This window comes from Pinus tabuliformis, chromosome 2_2, assembly GCF_031772625.1.
Source record: "Pinus tabuliformis cultivar Carrire ecotype Pingquan chromosome 2_2, CPIR1, whole genome shotgun sequence".
In the NCBI taxonomy this organism is placed as follows: Eukaryota; Viridiplantae; Streptophyta; class Pinopsida; order Pinales; family Pinaceae; genus Pinus; species Pinus tabuliformis.
The window spans coordinates 1,235,157,423-1,235,185,152 of NC_142300.1; the positions used below are offsets into that span (position 1 = coordinate 1,235,157,423).

Here is a 27,730-nt window from a genome sequence, read left to right on the forward strand (position 1 = left end):
TCTTGTTGTGGATTGTAAGGGACTAACAACTCCCTCTTAATCCTAGCTTCCTTGCAAAAGGCAACAAGTTCCTTGGAAGTGTTGTTGGAATTTCTAAGTTTAACTCGTTAGAAATTCTTCCTGTACTACCTGGTTTGTTTCATCCTACTTGTTTAATTACTTAACAGGTTATTTACCATGTAAATACTGAAAATAAACACAAGTACAATATCAACATCTACAAATCATCAATTGAAAGAAAACAAGCACACAAGTGACACTGTTATTTTTGGACCAATGTCCCGGAAAAAACCCAACGCGGGAAAACTGGTGCAGCTATTCAGAGGGTTTTATTATTATGCAATTTTTAGAATACAACCAAGGTGCCAGAAATGGCTCACCCAACAGAGAATGCCCTCGACAGTAGTACCTCTCCTCAAAGACAAATATTCTGGCTATATAATCACCAGATGAACGATCCCATGCAACAATTGCAGCTCCCATTGCTCTGCATCACTCTGATAGGGACTGCATCACCCTATCTGGCTCACCAGCACCCAGTCTGTCCCACGAAATTCTTCCAATGTTGCCTCTTGGCCTTGCGTCAACTCTGCTAGCCTCAGTGTCAGCTTCTGGAGCCTCTACGTCAGCACCTAGACTCTCTGCGTCTCACACGCTAGCCTCTCCTGGCTCTGCGCAGCTCCTAGACGCCTTTGCGTAGCACCTAGCTGCCTCTACATCAACCACTCTGGGCTTTGCGCTATCTCTTTGGTACCAACTCTACCTCTCTGCTATGTATTCATTACCCCTCGCTGTTGATCATTGATTCTATCTCTCTTAGCAAACCCCGCTCTAGAGAATAGAATGACTGATCACTATGGTGTGTTCTCCAACTGACCCTAAAACCTGCTCTTATACATTTCCTGTTGGTCCTTCAACGATCGAGATTAAATCTTTAATCGACAGCTAAGATTATATTTGGCTTGATCCATGCCTTTTGGAACATTCTAACCCAGTTTTATATTAATACCCATTAATATTTTATTTTTCCTAAGTTTAGACTTAGGAACTCCATTAAAAATATTAATTATTTTAATATCTCCCAAATCCGTTAGAATTTTCCCAAACCAATTCTAGGTCTTGGAGATCTCATGTGCTTTAGCCTCTGAACCGATTTTCATAGCTAGAGCACATCCGATGCTACCTTAAATCAACAAGTGTATTCTCCTTCATTATCTGATCTCAGAATCTTGATTTTCTTTCCTATCAAATTCTCTACTTTAGCCTTGAATTCTTAAAATTTGTTGAAGACTTCATCCTTGTCTTCATGAAGTAAATCCATGTTGTGCGAGAGATTAATCAATAAATGTTACATAGTACAAACTACAAAGAGCCTCCATGAGATTTCACTAGCATTAGATTGTATACATCGAAATGAACTAGATCCAAAATTTCCTTGGACCTACTTTCACTGCATGGAAAAGACTTCTTGGCATTCTTCCCTAGTGCACAACCTTTACATACTCCTTCATGCTACATCTGCAATTCTGGAACACCTGAATCCATCTAATTTAAAACTGACAAAGCTCTATAGTGAAAATGAGCATATCTTTTATGCCATAGTTCACATGGATTGATATCATTATGTACTAATGGTTGAGTTACTAGTTTCAAGAGTTTATATAACATTCCTTCACCAACTCCAATTATTCCAGCAAAGTCTATACTTGAGCCCTTGGGCCATGTTACCCACCATAAGTGGGCAACCCCAAAGAATATTTTTTCTCCTATAGTTGTCTTTAGTTGGTAGCCAGCAGCCCCTGATATCTACTAGTGTAGCCAATATATTGTGCCATCTCTGCTCCTTGAACTAGTCATATGTCCCCTCGCCCATCTGTCAAGAGCATATGTTTGAAGGTGGGCCATCTAGTCCTAAAGGTACGTTTTTCATTATGCAATTGAGTGCTTTTGCTTGTTTTTCCTTTACCACTTTAGGCATGGATTATTGGGTGAATTGGAAGAAAGATGAGGTTTGACTATAGTTTTCTTCCCTCACCTTAAATGGGGGTTAAATCCTCAATCCTAGTCCCATGGGATCTCCTCTATTGGCTTATGGCTTTAGGGAGGGCACTACTTAGGAAACCCCGATTTTTTTAGTGCAGTCCCGCTTTCTTATTTCACATTTTTCACGCCACTCCACATATTACAAGCCCTATTTCATCATTTTCGCTCACTGGGTCCACATGAACATTAGGTCCGCAAGGCATTGGTACACCCCTTCCCCTTGTCCACATGTTTGGGTAAGGCCTGGAAATGTTTCACTGAAGATTGATGTAGCTAAAAAAATGTTAAAAGCATATCATGGCCATAAGAAAGAAACAAAAAGAAAAGAATATTATAAAATGCAAAAGATGGCCAGGACATTATATTAGCACATGGGAAAAAGACAAACATGAGCTCCACCCCTTCATCATGGCCATCACCCTAATTCCTAGGGCCCCATGAGCGCCCACACATCGTTAAGGAACCCATGGTAGGCGATGAACTGCCACACCTTAAGGTGGTAATAATTGTTTATAACATACACATCATGCTCTCATCTCCTGGAGCCCCGAGCTGTAATACAAAGAAAAATAAAAAAGAATAGGCAACAGGAAAATGAATAAGGGTGGAAAAACAAAGGTCGCGATAACTCATGTACCATGATTGTTGTTGATTTCTATAGCATCGGGTGTGCTCTTGCCTCGAGATTTTGCAGAGAAGCTAAGACACGTGCATTTTCCAATACCCAGAAATCGATTGGGAAAATTCCACCTAGAGATGATTTAATTAAAATAATTAACTTTTTAAAATGCTTCCCTAAGTCTAAACTTAGGAAATTTGGTTAATTAAAGGATATTAATTAAATCTAGTGTGAATCTTCTAGAAGAAGACGAGGATCAACTCCCAGTTAATCTTAGTTGTTGATTATGTTTTAATCTTAGCCATTGGAGCTTGTTGTCGCACATATTGTCACGACAACGCTCAGACCGGGGGCTATCACCCTGATCCCCGATCTCTCCGTTTAAGCCTGTCTCCCGCGGCTAAGGGGGGTAGACCCTATAGGAAAATGGATGACCAACTGCGAATCAGTTGGTTCCGGAGACACGAAAGGAAACCAGCACTAAATAGATTTTACTGAATTAATAGACCAGTGCCTTGTGGAGTTAATGTTTAAATGATTAATTATCAGATGCTGCAGAAACATGAATTCATTAAGAGCAATCATTTATCATCAAAGCCTGAGCGAAGATTAACTTTTATCAAATGCGAGAAAATGCTTAACGGCTTAATGATACTCCAGCAATTTAAAATTTCGAAAGATAAAGTGCTTTGAACAATAAAATATTAACCAGAGATCACATTCACGCAGTTAATCCTCAGATGAACATTGAATCATATTAAACACTAATTCCCACGTCAAAAAAAAATTAGCCTCAGCATAAAAGATGAAACCTAAGAAATTTCCGAGCCAAGACTGAAATTGGCAATATATTTCCAAAATATTTTTATGATTTTCAGACAAAAATTTAAAACAAAAATTCAAACTAAATGCAACTTAAAAAATCTAAATCTATACTTTAAAAGAAAAAAAAGTCCCTTTTTTTATAATTTTTATAAATTTTTATTTGATTTCAAAATTTTATTAATTTTTTTAATGAGATTTTTTCTTTTTATTATTTATGTTAAAATCAAAATGAAACTAAACCTAAAATTTCTAATGGTCATAAAAGCCTAACTAAAAAAAAAATGAAAATAAAAATATTAAGCTAAACTAACTCAAAAGAAAATCGAATCCTCCTTTTTTTATTTTTTTTATATTTTTTATTTTAAACCTAAATCTAAACCGAATGAAAGTCTAACTTAAAATTTTCATTTGATTTTAAATAAAACAAAAAGAAAATGAAATGAAAACATCGAATTACATACAGACTTACGCTTAACAAAAAAAACTCAACGACATTAACTCTAAAGCTTACAGCCACAAGATATCATAGAAAAAAAAAAATCGAACGCCTTTTATTTTTATTTTGTTATGCGTCTGCAGGTTTTGGAACTGGTAAGGAGGCGGCGTACCTTCGATGACGGACGTAGAGAGAAAACCTCGAATTTTTGCAGGTGCTTGCGGCAGCTTTGGAGCGGATTTGAAAAAATGCGTTCATAGATCTTAAGGAATGTATGCATCAACGCAAATAATGAAAACAAAACCACGCTAACCCTAGACCGGAAATAAGCCGCCGTATGTATCAAAAACAAGCTCAGCTGTACCCAAAAAAATCGATTTTTCTGTTTACCATGCAGGTTCAGAGAAGATACACAGGAAAAATTGATTGTTGAAGGTGGACGGAACACCAAAGGAGGAGTTGCGTTGAGGAAAACAGTGACGGCGGATCAAATGATGCAGGGATGGATGAGCTTGGGCAACGGATAGGGCAAAGATAAATGGCCGCAGAACTGTTTGTGTTGTTGACTGCAGTTTAGCGTGGAGAAGAGCTGATGGACAGCGAGTAGATGGAAGAGAGCAGCGTGCAATATGGCTGAGTTTTGGAATGAACAGAGGGAGAGAGGGAGTTGTGGTATAGACGCATGCAGTATGGGTATGCAGCAAGTGAATGGCAGCGTTACAGCAAAGGAGAAGAAGAAGCAGCTGCGTTTTTATTTTTATATTTTATGCAGATTTCTGGCAGCTGAGGATAGCTGGGGAATTTGAAAAACGATTTTGCAGTCCTTGGAAATATATTCCAAACCCCAGAAGCTGATATCAATGAAACCGATGTAAAATTTCCTCCGGACCTGAAAAACAATTGAAATTGAAACCCTTGGACAGCGAAACGGCGCAGATAAACCTTGGAAATCTTCAGAAACCCTGCAACCTAGAATGAAAAATCACCCAAAAATGATATGTGCATAAAACAAAAACTGAAAACCCTAAACCCAGCAAAAAAAATTTATAGTATTTACAAACTGAAAGCTCCTAAGAAGCCAGATTTATCAATAATCACAGTACTATTATCAGAATTTAATTTTAATGTAAAACGCTTCAGAAAACCCTGCATGCATTCATAAAAATATTTCGAATGATAAGCCCCGGATCAAGAACTGGCTGGGCTCTTTCAGAAAACACAACCCGGGAGTTGGCTGGTTCAGCCAAGAACTTCCCCTAACGCCCGATAATTTGAAAAAGAGATTTCCTGCACAGCTTAAAATCAACCATCAACATAGAAGGAGAAAACGATAGTGAAACCCCGATCAAATGGAGATACCTGCCACTATATTTCAGAATCTAAACTATCATTCAAACCCCAAAGATCAGACAAGATACCTGTGCCTAGATCAATCTTCATTAAGCTATCATCAATGGCTGAAAATAAAATTATGCAGAAAAAATAGAACAATCTTACAACATTTTCAGAAGAGTAACACCAACAAGATTTTTAACCCCAAAGTCTTCTTTATTGCACAAAAAAAATGACTACAAGAGAGCTTTCTTTAGCACCAGACTCTCAGATCGAATCCTGGTGTCAAATGACCCCTAACACCCTTTTTAAAGGAAAAATTCCCAACAGCTAGTTCGAGTGATCCATGTCAAAATGATCTTGACCGTCGATGAGGATCAAGATATCTCTTAATCTCATTCGTCGAATTTTTAATGTATTAAAAAATTGAAATTCTACATTTATTTACTCTAAATATTATTATTTTATTATTTTTTAAGTTTTTACTTTATTTTATTATTTTATTATTTTTATTTATTATTATTATTTTTTTTTTTTTTTTTTTAATTTTTCAATTTTTTTTAATTTTTTTAATTTATTTTTAAATGGATCCTCGAACTTAGCCTTTGGAAAAATCACCGAGGACCTAGGACTTAGGACTTATGAGGGGATTAAAAACATTTTCTAACCCTCAAGACACTTTACATCATGACTTTTACAACTTTACATCTCAAGGGGGAGAACCCATTTGACACAAACCCTCATAAACCACCCAGTTCTGCGACACAACTATAATCTCGCAAATTAACACACTAGGATTCTCCTAAGATTCTAGTGACAAAATCCATTCCGGCTTTGGGGTTAGGCTGAAGGAAAACTCTGCTGATCATGGATCGGTGAGACGAAAAACCTTCCGGAACGTAGATTATCACTTAGAAAATTAGGTCCACCTAGGCAATTTACATACATGACTCATATCTGCTAAGATTATTTACAATTTATACATGCAAACTAGGTTTACAACATAAATTGATCAAGCTGTCAATGACTCTAGAATGGCACGGACATGTCGATCAAGCACTACCCTTTTTGCAAAGAAAAGGGGGTGTACTGCTATGGGTAGTTGACCGGTAGTGGTCAACATCTGGCTCTACTTGGGGACACGTTGCTACATTGTAAGAACGTGGGAATCCAGAATCTGCACCCATGCAACACACAACAAAACATAAGTAAAGTCCATCCAAAAATCATCATCTAACATTAAGCACAAGAAAGATATAAGCTCTTCATTTATTAACTAATCTAGAAAAACAAATCTAATCCTAAAACAGAAATGAAAGTGCTGAAATGACAAGTAGGGTTAGAAATACAATACAAAGGATGCCCATGTGTTCAATATAGTGTATACTGAGCATTTGTCTGCTTTCAAGCAAATCTGTCGGCTACTTGTCGGATGTGCCATGTCCAATTCTACATATGGTAGGACCTTTTCCTATCCGAAAATCAAGCTGCTCGCAGCCGTCTAATGCATCAAATCTCCTTCTCATTCTCTTTCTTTTGCACTTTTTCTTCCTGGCAGGCTGCATCACTGATGACATGGAACTTTCTGCTTCAAAGTTATCAGATGAAGTATGTAAGATATGCGTGACATGTCTTTCTTTATCCTACATCTGATCTTTATCATTTTTAATTCTATCTGGATCACCTTCAATTAACCACCTTTCAATCGAACCAATGACCTCCTCATAGTAAGATGGAGCTTGTTGCAGCGGATGAGAAGGCTCTTGATCTATTGATTCTTCCTGGTTTCCTTCATCTTCCGACTGCTGTTGAAATTTCTGAAACTGCATTTTAATGGCGTCTATCTGACTAGAGTGTTCAACCTTTATAGCACTGATTTCCCTGGCATGGTTTTCTTCCATGGTCATCAAGCAATGCTGCATAGAGTTTATCTCCTTATGATTTGCTTGCATGGTCGTCATATTTTCCTCTAAGCTTGACATCTTGCTTTGCATAAAACTAATTTTTGTGTCATGATTAATCTTCATGGCTTCAATTTCATTACTGTGTTGATTTTGCATGATCTCCATCTCCCTATTACGCTTTTCCAGGTGAGTGCATAAAGTTCTCACATCATTGGCGTAATTAGTTTGATTTATCTCCATATTTCTTACCAGTAGCAATAAATCTTGTATAATTTGCTTATGATCTTCCTTTTCATTGTTAACATTGTTTCTACAATTTGTTTCTACTTTTTCACTACAAGTGGATGGCAAATTCTGATATGAAGCATTGTCTTGAAATCTTTCTTCGACAGCTGAACCTTTTATAAGATTACTCTCATTCTGTTGCACGATTTTAGGGGCACAGGGCGAGCTATCTAGATCACCATATCTATCTTTAAAAGCATCGACAATGTCTTGCAAAGAAATGAAGGAATCTTCAGGACAACTATTAAACCAGTTCAAAGCATCATCCTTCAAAGAATGGACAAATAAACGCATCTTGACATCTTCATGATTATATTGAGGAAGTCTACAATATATGATCATTACACAAGTAAACCTGTTTAAATGTTGTTTAACAGCGACCGAATCACCACCTGAGAACAAAAATAATTTAGAAATGGCCTCTTTCGGAAAATCATGGAGATTATCAGTAAAATGACATGGTTTAAATGAACAATCCATGATGAATAATAAGGGATCAAATGGATGATAGAAAGAGATTTCTGCTCAAGAAAATTAAGAGATGAAAGAAGTGGAGTCGCCACTTGAACAATGAATCTAATTCTAAGATCCAAAAAACAACCAACAAGTAGATATGAGGGAGGCTTCTTGTCTGGAAAAAATAAGAAAATGGAGTGGAGTCGCCACCCAAACAAGAAATGAATCGAAGAGAAGTTGCTGATATGACGAAAGATAAGGTGATGAAAAGATCAAAACACGCCAAAGAATGTTGGCCATTTGACAGGCTAATGAATGGCATAAAAGATGAGATGACGCCAAAAAAAACTGAATCTGCCAGCTCAAACGTGAGATGATAAAGATGAGAGAATGATGAGAAATGAGAAGATGAATGTCGAATAAACCAAGGACAGAAAAAACTCTGTCCCCGGCAACGGCGCCAAAAAGTGTTGTCGCACAGATTGTCACGACAACGCTCAGACCGGGGGCTGTCACCCTGATCCCCGATCTCTCCGTTTAAGCCTGTCTCCCGCGGCTAAGGGGGGTAGACCCTATAGGAAAATGGATGACCAACTGCGAATCAATTGGTTTCGAAGACACGAAAGGAAACCAGCACTAAATAGATTTTACTGAATTAATAGACTAGTGCCTTGTGGAGTTAATGTTTAAACGATTAATTATCAGATGCTGCAGAAACATGAACTCATTAAGAGCAATCAGTTATCATCAAAGCCTGAGCGAAGATTAACTTTTATCAAATGCGAGAAAATGCTTAACGGCTTAATGATACTCCAGCAATTTAAAATTTCGAAAGATAAAGTGCTTTGAACAATAAAATATTAACCAGAGATCACATTCACGCAGTTAATCCTCAGATGAACATTGAATCATATTAAACACTAATTCCCACGTCAAAAAAAATTTAGCCTCAGCATAAAAGATGAAACCTAAGAAATTTTCGAGCCAAGACTGAAATTGGCAATATATTTCCAAAATATTTTTATGATTTTCAGACAAAAATTTAAAACAAAAATTCAAACTAAATGCAACTTAAAAAATCTAAATATATACTTTAAAAGAAAAGAAAGTCCCTTTTTTATAATTTTTATAAATTTTTATTTGATTTTAAAATTTTATTATTTTTTTTTATGAGATTTTTTTTTTTATTATTTATGTTAAAATCAAAATGAAACTAAACCTAAAATTTCTAATGGTCATAAAAGCCTAACTAAAAAAAATGAAAATAAAAATATTAAGCTAAACTAACTCAAAAGAAAATCGAATCCTCCTTTTTTTATTTTTATTTTTATTTTTTATTTTAAACCTAAATCTAAACCGAATGAAAGTCTAACTTAAAATTATCATTTGATTTTAAATAAAACAAAAAGAAAATAAAATGAAAACATCGAATTACATACAGACTTACGCTTAACAAAAAAAACTCAACAGCATTAACTCTAAAGCTTACAGCCACACGATATCATAGAAAAAAAAAATCGAACGCCTTTTATTTTTATTTTGTTATGCGTCTGCAGGTTTTGGAACTGGTAAGGAGGCGGCGTACCTTCGATGACGGACGCAGAGAGAAAACCTCGAATTTTTACAGGTGCTTGCGGCAGCTTTGGAGCGGATTTGAAAAAATGCGTTCATAGATCTTAAGGAATGTATGCATCAATGCAGATAATGAAAACAAAACCACGCTAACCCTAGCCCGGAAATAAGCCGCCGTACGTATCAAAAACAAGCTCAGTCGTACCCAAAAAAATCGATTTTTCTGTTTACCATGCAGGTTCAGAGAAGATACGCAGGAAAAATTGATTGCTGAAGGTGGACGGAACGCCAAAGGAGGAGCTGCGTTGAGGAAAACAGTGACTGCGGATCAAATGATGCAGGGATGGATGAGCTTGGGCAACGGATAGGGTAGAGATAAATGGCCACAGAACTGTTTGTGTTGTTGACTGCAGTTTTGCGTGGAGAAGAGCTGATGGACAGCAAGCAAATGGAAGAGAAGCGTGCAATATGGCTGAGTTTTGGAATGAACGGAGGGAGAGAGGGAGCTGTGGTATAGACGCATGCAGTATGGGTATGCAGCAAGTGAATGGCAGCATTACAGCAAAGGAGAAGAAGAAGCAGCTGCGTTTTTATTTTTATTTTTTATGCAGATTTCTGGCAGCTGAGGATAGCTGGGGAATTTGAAAAACGATTTTGCAGTCCTTGGAAAAATATTCCAAACCCCAGAAGTTGATATCAATGAAACCGATGTAAAATTTCTTCCGGACCTGAAAAACAATTGAAATTGAAACCCTTGGACAGCGAAACGGCGCAGATAAACCTTGGAAATCTTCAGAAACCCTGCAACCTGGAATGAAAAATCACCCAAAAATGATATGTGCATAAAACAAAAACTGAAAACCCTAAACCCAGCAAAAAAAGTTTACAGTATTTACAAACTGAAATCTCTTAAGAAGCCAGATTTATCAATAATCACAGTAATATTATCAGAATTTAATTTTAATGTAAAACGCTTCAGAAAACCCTGCATGCATTCATAAACAACATTTCGAATCATAAGCCCGGGATCAAGAACTGGCTGGGCTCTTTCAGAAAACACAACCTGAGAGTTGGCTGGTTCAGCCGAGAACTTCCCCTAACGCCCGGTAATCTGAAAAAAGGGATTTCCTGCACAGCTTAAAATCAACTATCGACATAGAAGGAGAAAACAATAGTGAAACCCCGATCAAATGGAGATACCTGCCACTATATTTCAGAATCTAAACTATCATTCAAACCCCAAAGATTAGACAAGATACCTGTGCCTAGATCAATCTTCATTAAGCTATCATTAATGGCTGAAAATAAAATTATGCAGAAAAAATAGAACAATCTTACAGCATTTTCAGAAGAGTAACACCAGCAAGATTTTTAACCCCAAAGTCTTCTTTATTGCACAAAAAAATGACTACAAGAGAGCTTTCTTTAGCACCAGACTCTCAAATCGAATCCTAGTGTCAAATGACCCCTAACTCCCTATTTAAAGGAAAAATTCCCAACAGCTAGTTCGAGTGATCCATGTCAAAATGAGGATCAAGATATCTCTTAATCTCATCCGTCGAATTTTTAATGCATTAAAAAATTGAAATTCTGCATTTATTTACTCAAAATATGATTATTTTATTATTTTTTAAGTTTTTACTTTATTTTATTATTTTATTATTTTTATTTATTATTTTTATTTTATTTTTTTATTTTTTTTAATTTTTCAAATTTTTTTTTTATTTTTTTAATTTATTTTTAAATGGATCCTCGAACTTAGCCTTCGGAAAAATCACCTAGGACCTAGGACTTAGGACTTATGAGGGGATTAAAAACATTTTCTAACCCTCAAGACACTTTACATCATGACTTTTACAACTTTACATCTCAAGGGAGAGAACACATTTGACACAGACCGCCATAAACCACCCCATTCTGCGACACAACTATAATCTAGCAGATTAACACACTAGGATTCTCCTAAGATTCTAGTGACAAAATCCATTCTGGCTTTGGGGTTAGGCTGAAGGAAAACTCTGTCGATCATGGATCGGTGAGACGAAAAACCTTCCGGAACGTAGATTATCACCTAGAGAATTAGGTCCACCTAGGCAATTTACATACATGACTCATATCTGCTAAGATCATTTACAGTTTATACATGCAGATTGGGTTTACAACATAAATTGATCAAGCTGTCGATGACTGTAGAATGGCACCGACATGTTGATCAAGCGCTACCCTTTTTGCAAAGAAAAGGGGGTGTATTGCTATGGGTAGTTGACCGGTAGTGGTCAACAGAGCTCCAACGAGAGATTATAAGGAGTTCGATGGGCACTTGGAGAACACATTAAATGAGTGATCAAACATCGAATTTCTCAAGAGTAGCAGCATTGAGTTGCCGAACTGAGATCGAGTGATCTTCTTGCAGTGAAGAGAGAGAATAAAGCAGTTTAGTGAGGCAGTGCAGTGCCATGCAAAGGCAGCGCAGAGCTTCAAAGGGAGTTCGAAACGCAGCTAGGAGAGTTGAGATCCAGTGCCAGAAGCCGGGTTGTGAGACCAAAAAGCCAGACGGTCGAATTTCCAGACAGCAGGAGATCAGCAGAGAAGGTGACGCAGAGCCCAGCTAGTGCGATGCAGAACTGCATAGGATTGATGTAGAAAATGTGCAGAGGCAGCGTGGGGCCAACCAGCCAACCCCTGATCAATGTCGAATTTCCTGAATCAATGTGATATTTTTCTCACTAACTCTTTGCCAGTATTTCTCTATATCGGATAGCCAGTGTGGGCATCAAATGATTTGTACTCAGATTTACTATTGCATAATAATTAAAACCCTCAGTTGTTGCACTGTTTTCCCACATTGGGTTTTTCTGGGGACATTGTCCAAAAACAACTATGTTGATGTGTGTGTTTATTTCTCTCCAATGCAGTAGTTAGTTTTCGCAGTATTTTATTTTGTGCAAGTTGCAGTGTGTGTATTTCGATGTTTGACGTAGAAAACTGCAAGTAACTCGTTCAATTAACTTAACAAGTAGGAGAAATATTATCAATTTGTTGCAGTAGGAATCGGGTCAACAATTTTTCACATGGTATTTGTACAATGATATTTGGTACTTGTACTCTTCAAACAAAATTATGCTTGGCTCCTTCAAGAAGAATACTTGGAACTTTAAATATCCAGCCCTTCCCTTATAGACTGAAGCCTGAAGGTAATAACAATTCGATATACCCATTGGAATATTAGTTCTTCTTTAGCTACAATAACGCGACCAAGTGGAAATATTAATTTTGGAAAATTCCATGTAATCGACTCCACAACTACGCACTGGTCCCAAATATCTCAACCTTCAACTCCATAATATTATTTACGACATTCTTAAACCCACGAAAATGTAAGAAATCATCTCCAAATAATTTGCTATGCGCATGGCCCATTAAATTTTTCTTTCCATTTCTTAAATAACTTGGCTAATAATATTTGTTCCCTTTCACCAAAGATCTCTCGGCCCCTCCAAAAAGAATTTTAACATGGCCCCACTTATAAAATAATGTGCCAAAATTGGCTCATGGTCCTTGAAAATTAAATCGGGCTCCCTTTTTTATAATTCGATAATATGCCCCTTTCACCAAATATCACTCGGCCCCCTCTAAAGAGAATTTTATCACGGCAATCACTTTGGCCCCAAGAAAAAAAATTGATTTTGTATCTTATGAACAGCCTCATGGTAAAATTAATTTTTCCCCAAATGGATTTCGCCCCAAAATAATATCCATACGTCACTCACTCAAATTCTCTTGTACAATCAATTAGTTCCTTTTAGCAAATTTCATTTCACTGTAAGAACTGAGTTTTTGACTTCTCCAACAAAACCCTCCAACAATAATCCCTACAGGCTGAGCCAAGACCAAGGCTCTGATACCATTGTAATGTCCCAAATGGAGAAAATTTGGAACAACAAATCTAATTATCAAGCACTTAACAAAAAATTTCCATGAAAAACCCAAATACCAGAAATTTCACTGAAGCCATAAACCCACAAATTGTATAAAAATCTCATTAAAAATCACAACATGAGGAACAATGAGAAAGGCAGCAACCAAAATCAAACTTTATTATATATAGATATATGCCAATACAATAGTTGGGAATGACCCTCCGATCTCCAAACTGAAACAGAAAAACAATCACTACACTGGTGGATTTTGAATAAATCCACCAAGGGGAGATGGGTGCTCACCCAATCTCTTTAAATCACCCGACGGTTTTCGTCTTGGGGCTACCAATGGAATAGAGAATCGAGCTCTCAACCTCTCATACAAGAAACAATACTCAATCCAAGATGTCCCTAAATGATCTCCTCCTCCCCCTTTTATATATCTCATGGCTAGATCTCCAAGCCTCTAGAAGCATCTTATTTTATTAATTTAGTATTATTCTAGAAGCTCCTCCATTGACTTTATCTTAAGTAACCTTTAATTTTATTTTATTTCACTTAAGTTACTTTTGGCCCATTTTCTCCAATTAATTATTTTCCCTTCATTAAATGACTATTTTTCCTAAAAATTGCTGCCCAAAAGTTCGACCTGCTGCCCAAAATATGCCCAAAATAATCACACATGTGAAGTCAAGGAGAGAGAGAGATGCCTAAGATGTCTTTTTTCTTCTTTTTCCTTCTTCTTCTCTTGGGTGCCCTGAATATATCTTGTTGTGTGTGAGATCGAATGGTGCTTTGTGGAGGAGGTCAAGTGCCCTATATATAGTGTTATGGTTGGCTTGAATGGGTGTCCCTTCACTAGGGTGGCAGGGCCGACTTGACTTGGAGGGTCGACTTGAAAAGTTAGGAGCCAATAATTCAAAATTCAAAATTCATTTTTTTCTCTTTTGAAACTAACATGAAGAGCATGTCTTATATTAATCATTTCAAGGGCTAACAACAAAACAACATGAAGAACATGTCTTACATTTTTCATTATATATTTCAAGGGCTAAAATATTAATTATGAAGACCGACCATAGCTACAAAATTCAACAATTATTACGAAAAAAATAGACTATAATAGATACTAAAGTCTAAAGAATGGAATAGTAAATTGATATAACTCAAACTCAAAAATAGTAAAGAGTGACGAGTCAAAGAATTGGTCTAAGGTCATTGATATCTAGAGTCAAGAGTTGAAAGTTAAAACTAAAAATTAGAAATGGGCAATGAACATTGAAGGAACACTTCGGAGGAGGAGAGACAACAGTGAATTGGCAAGTCAGATAGCACCGCAGGGTAAGTTGAGTAGAGGTAAGCTTGGTAAATGAATGAGCGAGTTAGGGATTGAAAATTAGTTTAAGTTTTGATATTTGTTATGTATTTTTCTTCCTAGTTTTAATTTTTTTCTTCTTTTTTTTTTCATTTCAAGGGTTATTATAAAAAGCATCCCTCCCCAACCTCCTCCATAATTTCCTGCAGCAACTCATAGTTGCTCTAAGTCTAAGAAAACCCTTACTTGACAATCTTTTAAATTTTAATACACATAATTTTCAGTTTTGTAACTATGATAATTATTACCATAAAGAAACCAAATTTTACTGAAGTGCTAGAGCCCCTTTCATTTCTTATACGGATACCACACTGGATGTAATAAACTTAGTGGAGCCCCCTCTGTGGCAGGGGAGAGCTAGTCTAAACTGATGGAAAACACTACTGAGGTGACAATGGATAGTCTTTCCAAGTATCCCTTGGGACCCTGAGGGATTGGGACCTTTGGCACCCTAAAGTGAGAATTCAGGAGATAACACCACCTAAAGAGAATAGTGTATGTAATTACCATGATTTTCAAGGACAGCATTAGAGTTTAAAATGTTGTTTTTCTTATATAAATTAAAACATTAAACCCAACCTCATTGGACAACTTAGAACGAATGACAAACTCAACAGGAAAATCAGAACTATATTTATGCACTATTTATGATGGTCTGATTATTCTGGCATCATGTACTAAATAAAATCAACAGTTGTAATGACATATGTGAAAACTGAAACAATCTTTGAAGATGACATATAAAACGTGAGGAAGCATTTAATAATTTTAAAGGAGTTACATAACGTATTTTTCATTAGTTTCCAAGAGCCTTTTAAAAGAGATTATAATGAACATACCGCTACCACTAGTTCCAACGATGGCAACACTTTTTCCAGCAGGTACTTCAAAAGTTATACCATCCAAAATTTTCCGCTCTGGGATATACCTGAGACAAATCACAGTTTTCAAATTTCCCTTAATAACAACCATATTTACAATTTTATGTAAGAGGACCATTGATCCTTAAGAATCTTCCCAAAGTCCAACAATTGCACTTAGATATTCTCTTGTAACATCGACTCCAAAGAACCATAGGTCAACTACTTTAGTAAACTGTCATACTACTTCTGCATGTGTTATGTCAGGTATTTAATATAGTATCAGAGCCATGGGTTGGCATCTAGGGGATCAAAAGCACAGCTAAGTATTGGCATATGGAAGGTCAAAACTCAAAAACACGGTATTGGATGTGGGATGTTGAAAATGGTAATCATTGCGGGCAAAAAAGACATATGGAATCATTATGAAGGGCAGAGGACAATGGAGGTGGGGCATATAGACATATAGACACCAACACAAAAAGACGAAATAATCACAGAGGAAATGAAAATAACAAATATAGAATTACAACACAGATATGGTATTTGTATTTAATCTATTAAGTACATTAATAAATTAGAGGGCATTATGAGCCAAAACTGAGGAAATGAAATACAAATTAATAAATTGAAAGAAATGAATAAAGATTATAAGGTGCACTAAGTCAAAATATATAAACGAAATGAAAATGGGAAAAGTAAAAGAAACAAGGGTAAAAGCCGTGTTTTGCTGACGGTGCAGTATGCAACAGTCTGTAGCAAAGGAGACAAGTGCAGGCATCCTAGAGGCTAGGACACAAGAGAATGATGACTGTTACTGCAAAATCTAGCAAGCATAGTGCACAATTTCACTAGGCAAACTAGGTCTTATGCTAAGTCACCTGACACGGGGATTCGGGATTCGTGGTGTCGGATTCGGGACACGCTGACCCTCGGAACAGGACACGTTAGGACACATTATATATTATTTTATTAAAATATATATATATATATATATATATATATATATATATATATATATATATATATATATTAAATATATATATATATTAAAAATTAGATATTAGCATATTTCTTACACAAATTTTAATTAATGATACAAATTTATTGATTTCAAACATAGATCTTCATCTATAGCTATTAGCATGCATAGTACATACAAAATTCAAATAAATGTCAGTGGTACTGGTCACATAAATGATAAATCTATTAAAAATTTAAATCATGATTCATAATTCACAAGTTATAAGTTATAACTAAAAGACAACTTACAACTACAAGATAGTAAGATAAACACACTGACAACTGTAGTTTTCTCATTAAGTCATCAAATCAAAATCTGTTACATAGGTAGTGTTGGTGCAATGCCAATGGCAAATAGAAATAGAAAATATAAAACAACTATAGGTATACAAGCCTCAAGGCATCAATCAGCATCAGAATCAACATCACTGTCCCCATCATCATGGTCCCCACTGCTCTCCTGTGCATCCTCCTCCTCCCCTGTATCCATAGTCGCCTCTGCATCTGCTGGTATGGAGGTTGACCCCTCTAAGTCATCAAATCTAACAGGCTCAAGCACTAGATCACTGAGATCCATGTTGGCCAATGCCAACTCAACAGTGGTGTCCAGACCCATATCATCAGGAAAGACATCTCACATCTTTGTCTTTCCCCTCAACCACTCTTCCCTCTGCCTGTAAATAAGACGAAGGTTGGTGTGCACATACACCATTGTCTCTGCCCTGGAATGCTCAAGCCTGCTCTTCTTCACAGTATGCAAATTCCCATATGTGCTCCAATTCCTCTCGCAACAAGAGGATGAAGTCACCTGAGAGAGGAGCCTCATGGATAACTGCTGAAGAGGAGGGCTTGTTGCCCCATGATTTGCCCACCAAGAATAGGGCTTCTTAAGCCCCCTATCTCTAATCACATCATAACCTCCAAATCGACCAGTGCCAGTGGAAAACTCTGCAAAGGCATCCTCCACCTCAGCAAGCAATGCACTATCCTGATAAATCCGCCTCAATGCCTCTTTCCTCCCCTGTGAGATTTCACCATCCATGTGAGGAGGGAATCTGCGGGAAGGTCCACATTCAGCCACTCATGGCTGTAGTATTTGGGGTTCAATGAGTGAGCCAAACAATGTAAAGGTGTACAATTCTTGTCCCATCTACGGACAAGAATATCATGTATGGTATCGCAGAAGGCCTCTGGTGATGTCTCATACTGGGGGCACTCACTCTGTAGAATAATGCTCCTCACAGACTCAATCATGGAATCCCATCCCTCATAAACCTCTCCTAGGATGGGTTTGTCTGTATCTGCAACTCGAAGCAAAGAGATGATAGGGTCCATGATCCGAATAATTAGATCTACCCTCTCCCACCAAGCATCATCTAGTACTGTGTCCTTCACTCTTTTAGAGGCTGCCTAATCTGTCTTTCTCCAAAAAGACCAAAACTCAGAAATAACCATGGACCCAAGAGCAGTCTTGACCTCCCTCAACCTCTTCAACATCATGAATGAAGATGCAAACCATGTATCAACAATCTTCAACAATGATAGATTGTTGTACTCCTTGTAGATAGTGAGGGCATTTGTATGATTTTGCACAAAGTTACGGATATGTCTTGCATCCTCAATAATGCTTCCAATCCAAAGCACATCAGAAGCAATGGATTTCAGTGCTAAGTTCAATGAATGGACAATGCAAGGTGTCCAAAACACTTGTGGATATTTACCTTCCACAATCATGCCAGCCACCTTGCAAACAGGTGCATTATCTGTAATGATTTGCACACAAGATTCAACGCCTACCTCTTCAAAAACTCTAATAAATAACTCACCCATAAATTGTGCATCCTTGTATTCGCCAAGTGTATCCACTGCTTTCAAGAAAACTGGACCATTCAAGGAAGACACCATGAAGTTGATGATTGGGTGTCGTGCTGGATCTGTCCATCCATCAGAAACAATGCTAACCCCAGATGTTGGCCATGATGCCATAATAGGCTCAAGCATTTTTTGCACCTCTTTTTTTGCCTTCGTCAACAATGTGGTTCTCAACTTCTCTGACCCAGGAGGCACATACTCTGCTGGAGCCCCTTGAGTTAGAGCTCGGCACATCTCAACAAATAAAGGTGAACGGGCAACATTAAATGATATGAAGTTTTGATAGAAGAAGAAGGCAATGGTGAGATCAAGCTCTTCCCGTCTCTCTTTTTGGAAAATCCTGTCCATTGGACCAAGTGATCTTCTTTTTAATGCTTGTCCCCCAGTAGAAGTAGAACTCTCAAATGGAAATTTGGTGGTGGCTTTCCTCAAAAATGGAAGGGGGTCTTCATTCTTGCCCTTGGGTGTTTTTGATTTTGAAGCCAGTGCCACATGTTCCATACCAACATTGGCCTCCTTTTCCACTTCTTTTCTCTTTTGTGAAGTAATAGCCTTACAAGATCCAATCCCACAACCAGGTATAGCCAACAAATGTGATTTCACACGGTAATATGTGCTTTTGAAAAAAATGTTACAAAAGTTGCATTTCCATTGCACATTGCCTCCTCCCTTTCCCTTGTTATTTGGCCCATCCTCTCTTGTGACATATTTCCACAATGGATATTTATCATTGTCTTTAAGTCCTCTTCCCTCAACATTACTTGCAGCAGACTTTGATGATATTGGGGGAGGAAGGGCATCTCTACCCATAACATTCTTGCCCTTCCTTGTTGCCTTTGATTGAGCCATGAACACTGTTACCTCAACCTGTAATAAAAATGAACAAACTGCTGCAAAAATTTAAAAATGCAAAAGAAATGAACAAGAATCAACACTAATTTGAATTGTAATTTGTTACCATTACCAATTTATTGCATAGATGATGTGCAACTTAGGAAAGAGCACCTACAGCAGTGTGTTTATAAGTTATTTAAATTAAAATTATATGCTTTTTCCTGCATAAAAATAAGCAAACAAACTTGTTTATGCTTTCCACTGTTGCATCACTAGATAATTCTGGTTGAGAACTGCTAAGGCAATTATGCTAGACCTGAATATGTTCTGGATTAGATGCAAAATTTGAGTAATTGGCATATGGGGGGAAAATGCAAAATTTTATTTTTTGGTTAGCTAAACCCACAGGGTTTTGAACCAGCAACCTTCACAGGAGTGCCATAATAGTACACTATTGCTGACTCTTCTACACACCATGGCGGGAAAAAATGCAAATTGTTATTGCAGTCCCTCCCTACTTTTCTCCCAAGAACAATGAATATCTCAATTCTTCAATTTATTGTTTTGGAAATGAAGTCTTATTCTCCAAACCAAGCTAAGGTAAGTGATTTCAGAAGTTGATGTGATTCTGGTTGGCTTTGGAAACTGAGATTTGATGTTGTGTCCAAGAACCTAGATATTGTTTCTGCTTACCTGGCCTTATGAGTGTTGCTGGTGGCTGCAATTTTCTTTCCTAGATTTTGATATATAATATGAAGGCTATCATCTTATTTGCTGGAAGTGACTGTGGACCATTGATTGACCTAAGAATGATTCTAGGAATGATTTGGCTGATGCCCAAGAACCCGGATATTGTTTCTGCTTACCTGGTCCAATGAGTGTTGCTGGTGGCTGCAATTTTTCTTCGCTAGATTTTGATATATAATATGAAGTCGATAGCAATTTAGCATCAGCTAATAGGCAATAAATTTTCCAGTCATAGGGCTTTACAAAGGATCAGTGATTTTCACAATTCACTATTTCCCGGCAATTGTTTCAAGTGAGAAATCGTGTATGGTTTGACTTGCCAATTAATCAGCAATTTGTATTTAGGGGATAAAAAGTGACTAGTGCTTTGAATGTGTCAAGACTCAACACTTAAAGGTATATGAGAAATACACTTAAAAGTTAAAACAATTATCTATAAATAGATCTATCGGGCCACATTTTGAAGGGTGAGGGATATATGTGCCAATCAATCGTGTTTGAAACCCCTCCTACGCTTTTTTTCTCTTTTTTTGTACTTGTTATCACGCTGACTTGACAGTAGAGTTTATCCTGTGTAAGATTTTAGTGGGGGTTTCCATTTTTACTGTGAATCAATTCCAGTTTCTGCTCTTTATTGATTAAACGGTCTATCAAAAGATATCGAATCTTTTTTTATATGAAACATGGATTCGTGTAAGTTTGTAACTGATAAATTACAGCCTACAGGGTTCCCGCCGCCCAGTTACACAATGCAATCGATTATATTTATTCTTATATGAAACATGGATTCAATAACTGATGAATTACAGCCACGGCCCACAGGGTTACACAATGTTATAAGCTGAGTTCACAATACAAGCTAGTTTGGCCGCGGTCCGCTTCCTTCATTGCTGGTATAAACTATTAAACTCAGAACTGCGTTATCTGGTGGACCGTGGACTACTTACCTCAGAACTTAGAAGTTAGAACTGGTGGACTGTGGACGATGGGTGGTCGATTCTCCTTGCTGATAGTCCGCTCCTCGCTGCAACAACACAATCTGGCACCAACTGACTTGCAAAATGAGCCGTCAACCAAGCACACGCCCCTTTAACCTAGCAAACGAGTCTGAAATACAGGACACGTCATAAAAATCGAGACACGCATTGGGAATTCAGGACACGTTACCGGACACGACGTGTCATAAAAGGACACGACGTGTCCTGAATTTTGGACACGAATCCGCAGAGAATCGTGTCAGATTCGCACGATTCGCAATTCGTCAAGGGTTTTGGACGAATCTGGTATCTCAGGTCTTATGGCTACAATGAGATCAGGCACCACTGTCACATTAGTGGCCTTTCTCTTGCTGTTTAGTGGTTGGATGTAATCTCCACAAGAGAGGCTTCCCTAGCAAGGCTTAGAGGATAAATGACCTAGGGTTTTGTTCTTGCTCAAACTGTACACAGAAATGCAACAATGCTCAAGGCAGGGGTTGTCACTCTGATCTCTTCCCTCTCCGTTTAAGTTGTCTCCTAACTGCGGGCTAAGGAGGGTAGTCCCTATGGATGAGATGATAAACCACTGGTTGGAAACCAACAAGTGAAGGAGACACAACTGAATGGCCTAGCAATTTGGTTTAGATTGAAGGCAACTATGATTTTTTAAGCACCAATTGATTAGATTTTTTGAAATTAGTTAGAAACCAGTGCCTTAGGAGTCAATTTACTTGCACAATATGAATTAAAATTCCAAGCTACCGGATGAACAGTTGCTGCAATATGCAAATCTATCCTATATGAAGTGCAAGACCTAGATCTAAGTGAAATGCAAGATCTTGGTAAATTTTAGTTAAATGCCCTATCTAAATGAATCCTTACTCTCAAGTTTCAACTGTTTTGAACTTAGCCTCGAATGTAGGTTGTAGAGATAAGCCCACAAGAAGGAGGCTATGGACTTATTAACAATACCTCCCTTGAGGTTCTAACCATCCAAGTACTTCCGTTCCTACAAGGGATTATTCGCAAGAGAACTGCAATTCACCTCTGTCAACCACAAATGAGGGTCTAAACTTCACAAGTTGGGTGAGAAAGGATGTCCTATCGTCTTACAACCAAGCTTATGCTTGGAGGTATATTTTATGGGAGGACGAAAATTTTATACAGAAGCATCCAGAAATACTCAAGCATTGAGGACAACACTTTTTGAAAGAGAGGAGCATGTTAGGTCCCTATACTACTAGTTTAACCCCTTATTGTTATTAGTACAACCCCCTTATTATATTGTTGTGCCCATGTAGTCCCAATATTGTTATTATTGTGCCCCATAGAAGCCCACTATTGTTATTATTGTGCACTTACATTATTATTGTTATGTCGGCTCTGATTATATTATGTCCCCTTAGACTTCAATATATAGAAAGGAGGTCTTGTCATTTGTATCATCCAAGAATTCTTCATTTGTGTAATGTAAAGGAGGTTGCTCCCTCAAAGAAGCTGATTTCTAAGGCATTCATTATTGAAGTTTCTAAGTCTAATAGTTAGAAACCCTCCATGCATTTTATTGATTTATTCCTACCTACTTATTCTGTTAATTAATGAGTTATTTACTATGTAAATACTAAAAATAAATACAAGTGCATGCTCAACACATTACAAATCATCAACTGAAGGAAACAGAAACAAGCACACAAAAGACACCATTATTTTTTGGACTAATGTCCCTGGGAAAACCCAATGCGGGAAAACCGGTGCAGCTATCTGAGGGTTTTATTATTAAGCAGCGCTTTTCTGAGTACACTAGGTGCCAAACTGGCTAACCCAACAGAGATAAAAAAATCTCGCAGCAATACCTCTCTTCGGAAATAGGTATTCGGAAAGCCTGCTCCACGAAATCCCTCTCCAACACAATCTGAAGCTCAGCATCAGCCCTGTTGGCCTCTGCGTCAGCGCGAAACCCTCTACGTCAGCCTACTGAGGCTCTGCATAGCCTCTCTGGCTCTCTGCATCATTCCTGCAGCCTCTGTGTCGATGACGCATGCCCTTCTAGCTCTGTGCAGTCTCTGCTGCCTCTGTGTGGCTCCCTCTGGCTTTGCGTCTGCCTCCCTCTGCTTCTATGCTAGTCTCTCGGCATTGTCCCTACCTCTCTGCCCTGTACTGACTGCCCCTCGCTGCAACTAATCACTGGTTCTCTCTCTTTTAGCAAACCCTGCTCTAGAGAATACAATGACTGAGCACTTTGGTGTATTCTCCAAGAGACCCCCAAGCCTCTTCTTATACTTTTCTCGTTGACAAATCAACGGCCGAGATTAAGTCCCTAATCGACGACTAAGATTAGATCTGTCTTGATCCATGTCTTTTGGACCATTCTAACACAGTTTCATATTAATCCACATTAATATTTTAATTTTAAAAATATTAATTATTTTAATCTCTCCCAAACTGTTTAGAATCTGCCCAAACCCTTTATGGGTATTGCAGATCTCATGAGCCCTAACCTCTCCACCAAATTTCATGGCTAGAGCACATCCGATGCTACCCCAAATCAACACTCCTCTTAGCGAGGACTGTGCTCTAGCAATACTCCTTACTAATTATGACCCTGATCATTTGGCATCGGTCCCTGTGCTGATGCTAGACCTGCTGCCCATCATCCTCTGCACTGTTTCATCCTATACTGTTGCTCACAGCTCTGACACTCCTATTGCTGCATCTGTACAACAGCTCCCTCTGCATCCGCGCTGCTGCCCATGGCCTTACCATTGCCACGGCTGCGTCTGCACTACATCTCCTCTCATCATGTTGCATCGTGTTGCCCATAGCACTACCACTGCTAACTGTTGCAATGCAACTCAGTTACTGAGAAGTAAATAACTGACCTCCCAACTTTTACCTCTCTGTCAAGCTAGAGTACTCCTGATGTTGAAGTTCCCTCTGCTACTAACAAGTGCTCCCTCTCTAACCTCTGCGCTGCTGCAACAACTCCCTGCATCTCACACTGTTGCACACCTCTCTATGCCATCATGCATTGGTGAAACACTCCCATGCCTCTCGCACTATTGTAGCCTGCTAGCCTCGCGTTTTCCTGAAAATTCTGCATTGTAGCTCTCTCTGTCGTTTCATCCGCATTCATCTCTACCCACATCCACCAGTTTTTCTACTCCTCTCCGGGGCTCCTGTAGCATGGTCTAATCCAAGAGGCAGGGCACCTCGAGGATCTTGCCCCTCATCGCTTGTAGTCCGTCTGACTATAACTTGATGTCTCCCCACTTCCACTCAAGTGGCGTGTGTGCACTCATGGCACAGTCATCATCTGTCTCCACTTCCTTCTCTGCCCTTGCTGGCACTGCCTTGGTCTCGAAGGTCTCTCCCTTACTTGTCTTCCTTGGACACTTAGTCGCATAATGACCCAGCTCCCCACAGTGGAAGCATTTGACCTTGGAGAGGTCCTTCTTCCGTTTCTCTTACTTTCCCTCAGATGTTAGGGCAACATCCTCCTCCTCCTCCTTCTTGACTCTGATCCCCTTGCTGCTGCTTCCCGCCTTGCTTAGCCTTTTGATCTCTTCTTGGAAGGGATGCTCTGCCCAGTATACTCTAGACAAATACCTCCCAGTCTTCTGAGACTGCGTTTAGGGTTGTTCTCACCATCAATTCCTAATCCGGCGTGGCCCCTATGGAAGTCAGTTGATCCCGAATCTCATTCAGTGGACTGAGGAAGGTGTCGATCGGTTCTCCCTTCTTCATCTGGTATGACTGCAACTAATTTTCTAGTAACATCCTTCTCTGCACAGAAGTATGCTTGTAGAATTTCTTTAGGGCCTCCCACATCTCATTTGTCATTTCCTTCTCGGCAATGTGTGGTACTACATGGTCCTTGACCCCATCAAGGATGGTGCTCTTGGCCCTCGCCATGGCCTCCTCGTACTTGTCGTTATCAGCTAGGTCAACTGGGATTGCTATCGTCCTCAAGGCGAAGTGCTTGTCACGATTTCTGTCAAGTACAGATAAGATTTTGGCCTTCCAGAATGCAAATTTTGAGGCTCCGTTCAGTCTGTCCTGGTCTCTTACTTCATGTATTGCCATCTTGCTCTTCTACTTCCCTCCTGGAAGTTCTCGATGTGACTCTCTCTAAGCCTTGATTTCCCTCCTCGAAACCCTTTTGTCGATGTCGAGATGCCCCCTACTTTGATCGTCTATGCAACTGCACCATTGATCCAGATTTCTCGGCTAGAAACCCTCGATAGCAACTCCCTCCTCCTTGGCCTTGCCCTGTTAGGTATTGTTCTGACTACAATACCCCACCAGCTCCACTGTGCAAGTTACCCATAACCTCCTAAACCCCAGCAACCTAAAGGTGAGAGCTCTTAGGCTCTGCGCAATCCCTACACCGGGAAACTAACTCCCTCAGCCCATTGCGTCAGCCCTCCTGGCCTCTACATGGCTCTGTGTGAGCCTGTCTTCGCCTCCTTCAGTCTCGTCTTGCCTCAAACTTGATGACGCAGGCACTGCGTCAGCCCTTCCTTGCTACTTTGCTGCTAGGAACAGCTTGTCACTTGGGACAACTATTTTCTGTTGTTGCTGCTCTGCTCTATTGATGTCCTCAATTCTCCCATGATCTGCAACCACCCTCTGATACCATGTTGAAGTTTCTAAGTCTAACAGTTAGAAACCCTCCATGCACTTTACTAATTTATTCCTACCTACTTGTTATGTTAATTAACAAATTATTTGCCATGTAAACACTGAAAATAAATTAAAGTGCATGCTCAACACATTACAGATCATCAACAGAAGGAAACAGAAACAAGCACACAAATGACACCATTATTTTTTGGACTAATGTACCCGGAAAAACCCAACACGGAAAAACTGGTGCAGCTATCTGAGGGTTTTATTATTAAGCAGCTCTTTTCTGAGTACATTGGGTGCCAAACTGGCTAACCCGACAGAGATAAAAAATCTTGCAGCAATACCTCTCTTCGGAAACGGGTATTTGGAAAGACTGCTCCACGAAATCCCTCTCCAGCACAATCTGAAGCTCAGCATCACCCCGAAACCCTCTGCGTCAGCCTACTGAGGCACTGCGCAGCCTCTGTGGCTCTCTGCGTCACTCCTACAACCTCTACGTGGATGACGAAGGCCCTTCTGGCTCTGTGTAGTCTATGTTGCCTTTGCGTGGCTCCCTCGAGCTCTGCGTCTGCCTCTCTCTGCTTCTGTGCTAGTCTCTCGGCACTATCCCTGCCTCTCTGCCTCGTACTCACTACCCCTCGCTACAACTGATCACTGATTCTATCTCTCTTAGCAAACCCCGCTCTAGAGAATAGAATGACTGATCACTTTGGTGTATTATCCAAGTGACCCTCAAGCCTCTTCTTATACTTTTCTCGTTGACAAATCAACGACCAAGATTAAGTTCCTAATCGATGGCTAAGATTATCTTTGGCTTGATCCATGTCTTTTGGACGATTCTAACACATTTTCATATTAATTCACATTAACATTTTAATTTCTCTAAATTTAGACTTAGGGACTCCATTAATAACATTAATTATTTTAATATCTCCCAAACTATTTAGAATCTACGCAATCCCTTTCTGGATTTTGGAGATCTCTCATGTGCCCTAACCTCTCCACCAAATTTCATAGCTAGAGCACATCTGATGCTACCCCAAATCAACATTCATCTATCTTTTCTATCTTTTTGTGAGTTGGTTTCATAACATTTGGTATCAGAGCTTTGGATTCTAGGGTTTTGTTGCTCCAAACAAGGCATCATTTCATTTTCATTGTAACTTTTTTCTGCGACGTTTCAGAAGCTAAAAAAAACCCATTTGAGCCGAAATCTCACTGAACCTCGAGTCCAAATTTCAGATCTTTTTACGCTATATTTTCAAAGATATGATTCGAAGACGTTAGGGTTTTTGCAAGCTCCAGAATTCCATCTCAAACATGTCATCGTGGCATTTTCGCTATAGTCTATTTTTGATGAAGGTTTAGATTCTAAAATTAAAACCCATTTGAGCTTAAATCTTGGTGATGCTCGGGCCCGAATTTCAAATCTTGTTTCACTATATTTTCGGAGATACAGTCGAAGACATTTAGGCTTTCTACAATATCCCGAATTACATCCCAAATAGGTGACCTTGGAAAAATCGTCATAACTTTCCTTATGAGCATCAAATTGAAGTTTCGTAAGAAATCACAGAAAGAGGACGGCCTGTATATTTCTGCGTATCAGTTTCAGGTCCAAAGGTTGAAACAGTGAGACGTGGAACTTCGTACAATTTTCTCTTCTGAAAAGGTATATAATTAGGTCATCTTGGGATATTGTGCATAACTCTTCCTTGGAGAATCCAATTTCAATCAGACTAGCGGCATTTGAAAGAGAACGCAGAGGGTTACCGCAGGTCGTAAGTTCAGAACTAGGAGATCCAAAAGTACAAAATTGTTGTCGTTTCAATATCAAGCTCCTAAAATCAAGAAAAGGCGATATGAGGAAGTTTGATGGCAAGGATCCGGTAAATTGGATACTACAGATGGAGTGATATTTTGATCTACATGATGTACAACTGTTACAAAAGATACATATTGCATCCTTATATTTAGAACTAAATCAATTTGTATGGTATAGAAGGCTTTGTTATCATAAA

The 27,730-nt window shown here is 38.6% G+C and overlaps 1 protein-coding gene across 1 annotated transcript in view; it reads right to left on the reverse strand.

Moving 5' to 3' along the window:
- Window positions 1-27,730, reverse strand: part of LOC149197946 (ABC transporter B family member 25, mitochondrial-like) — a 163,588-nt gene that overhangs the window by 75,230 nt on the left and 60,628 nt on the right. Inside the window, exon 3 of the mRNA XM_089408882.1 lies at window positions 15,607-15,695. Within this exon, the coding sequence (XP_089265008.1) occupies window positions 15,607-15,695 (89 nt within the window). The remainder of the gene's footprint in view (window positions 1-15,606; window positions 15,696-27,730) is intronic.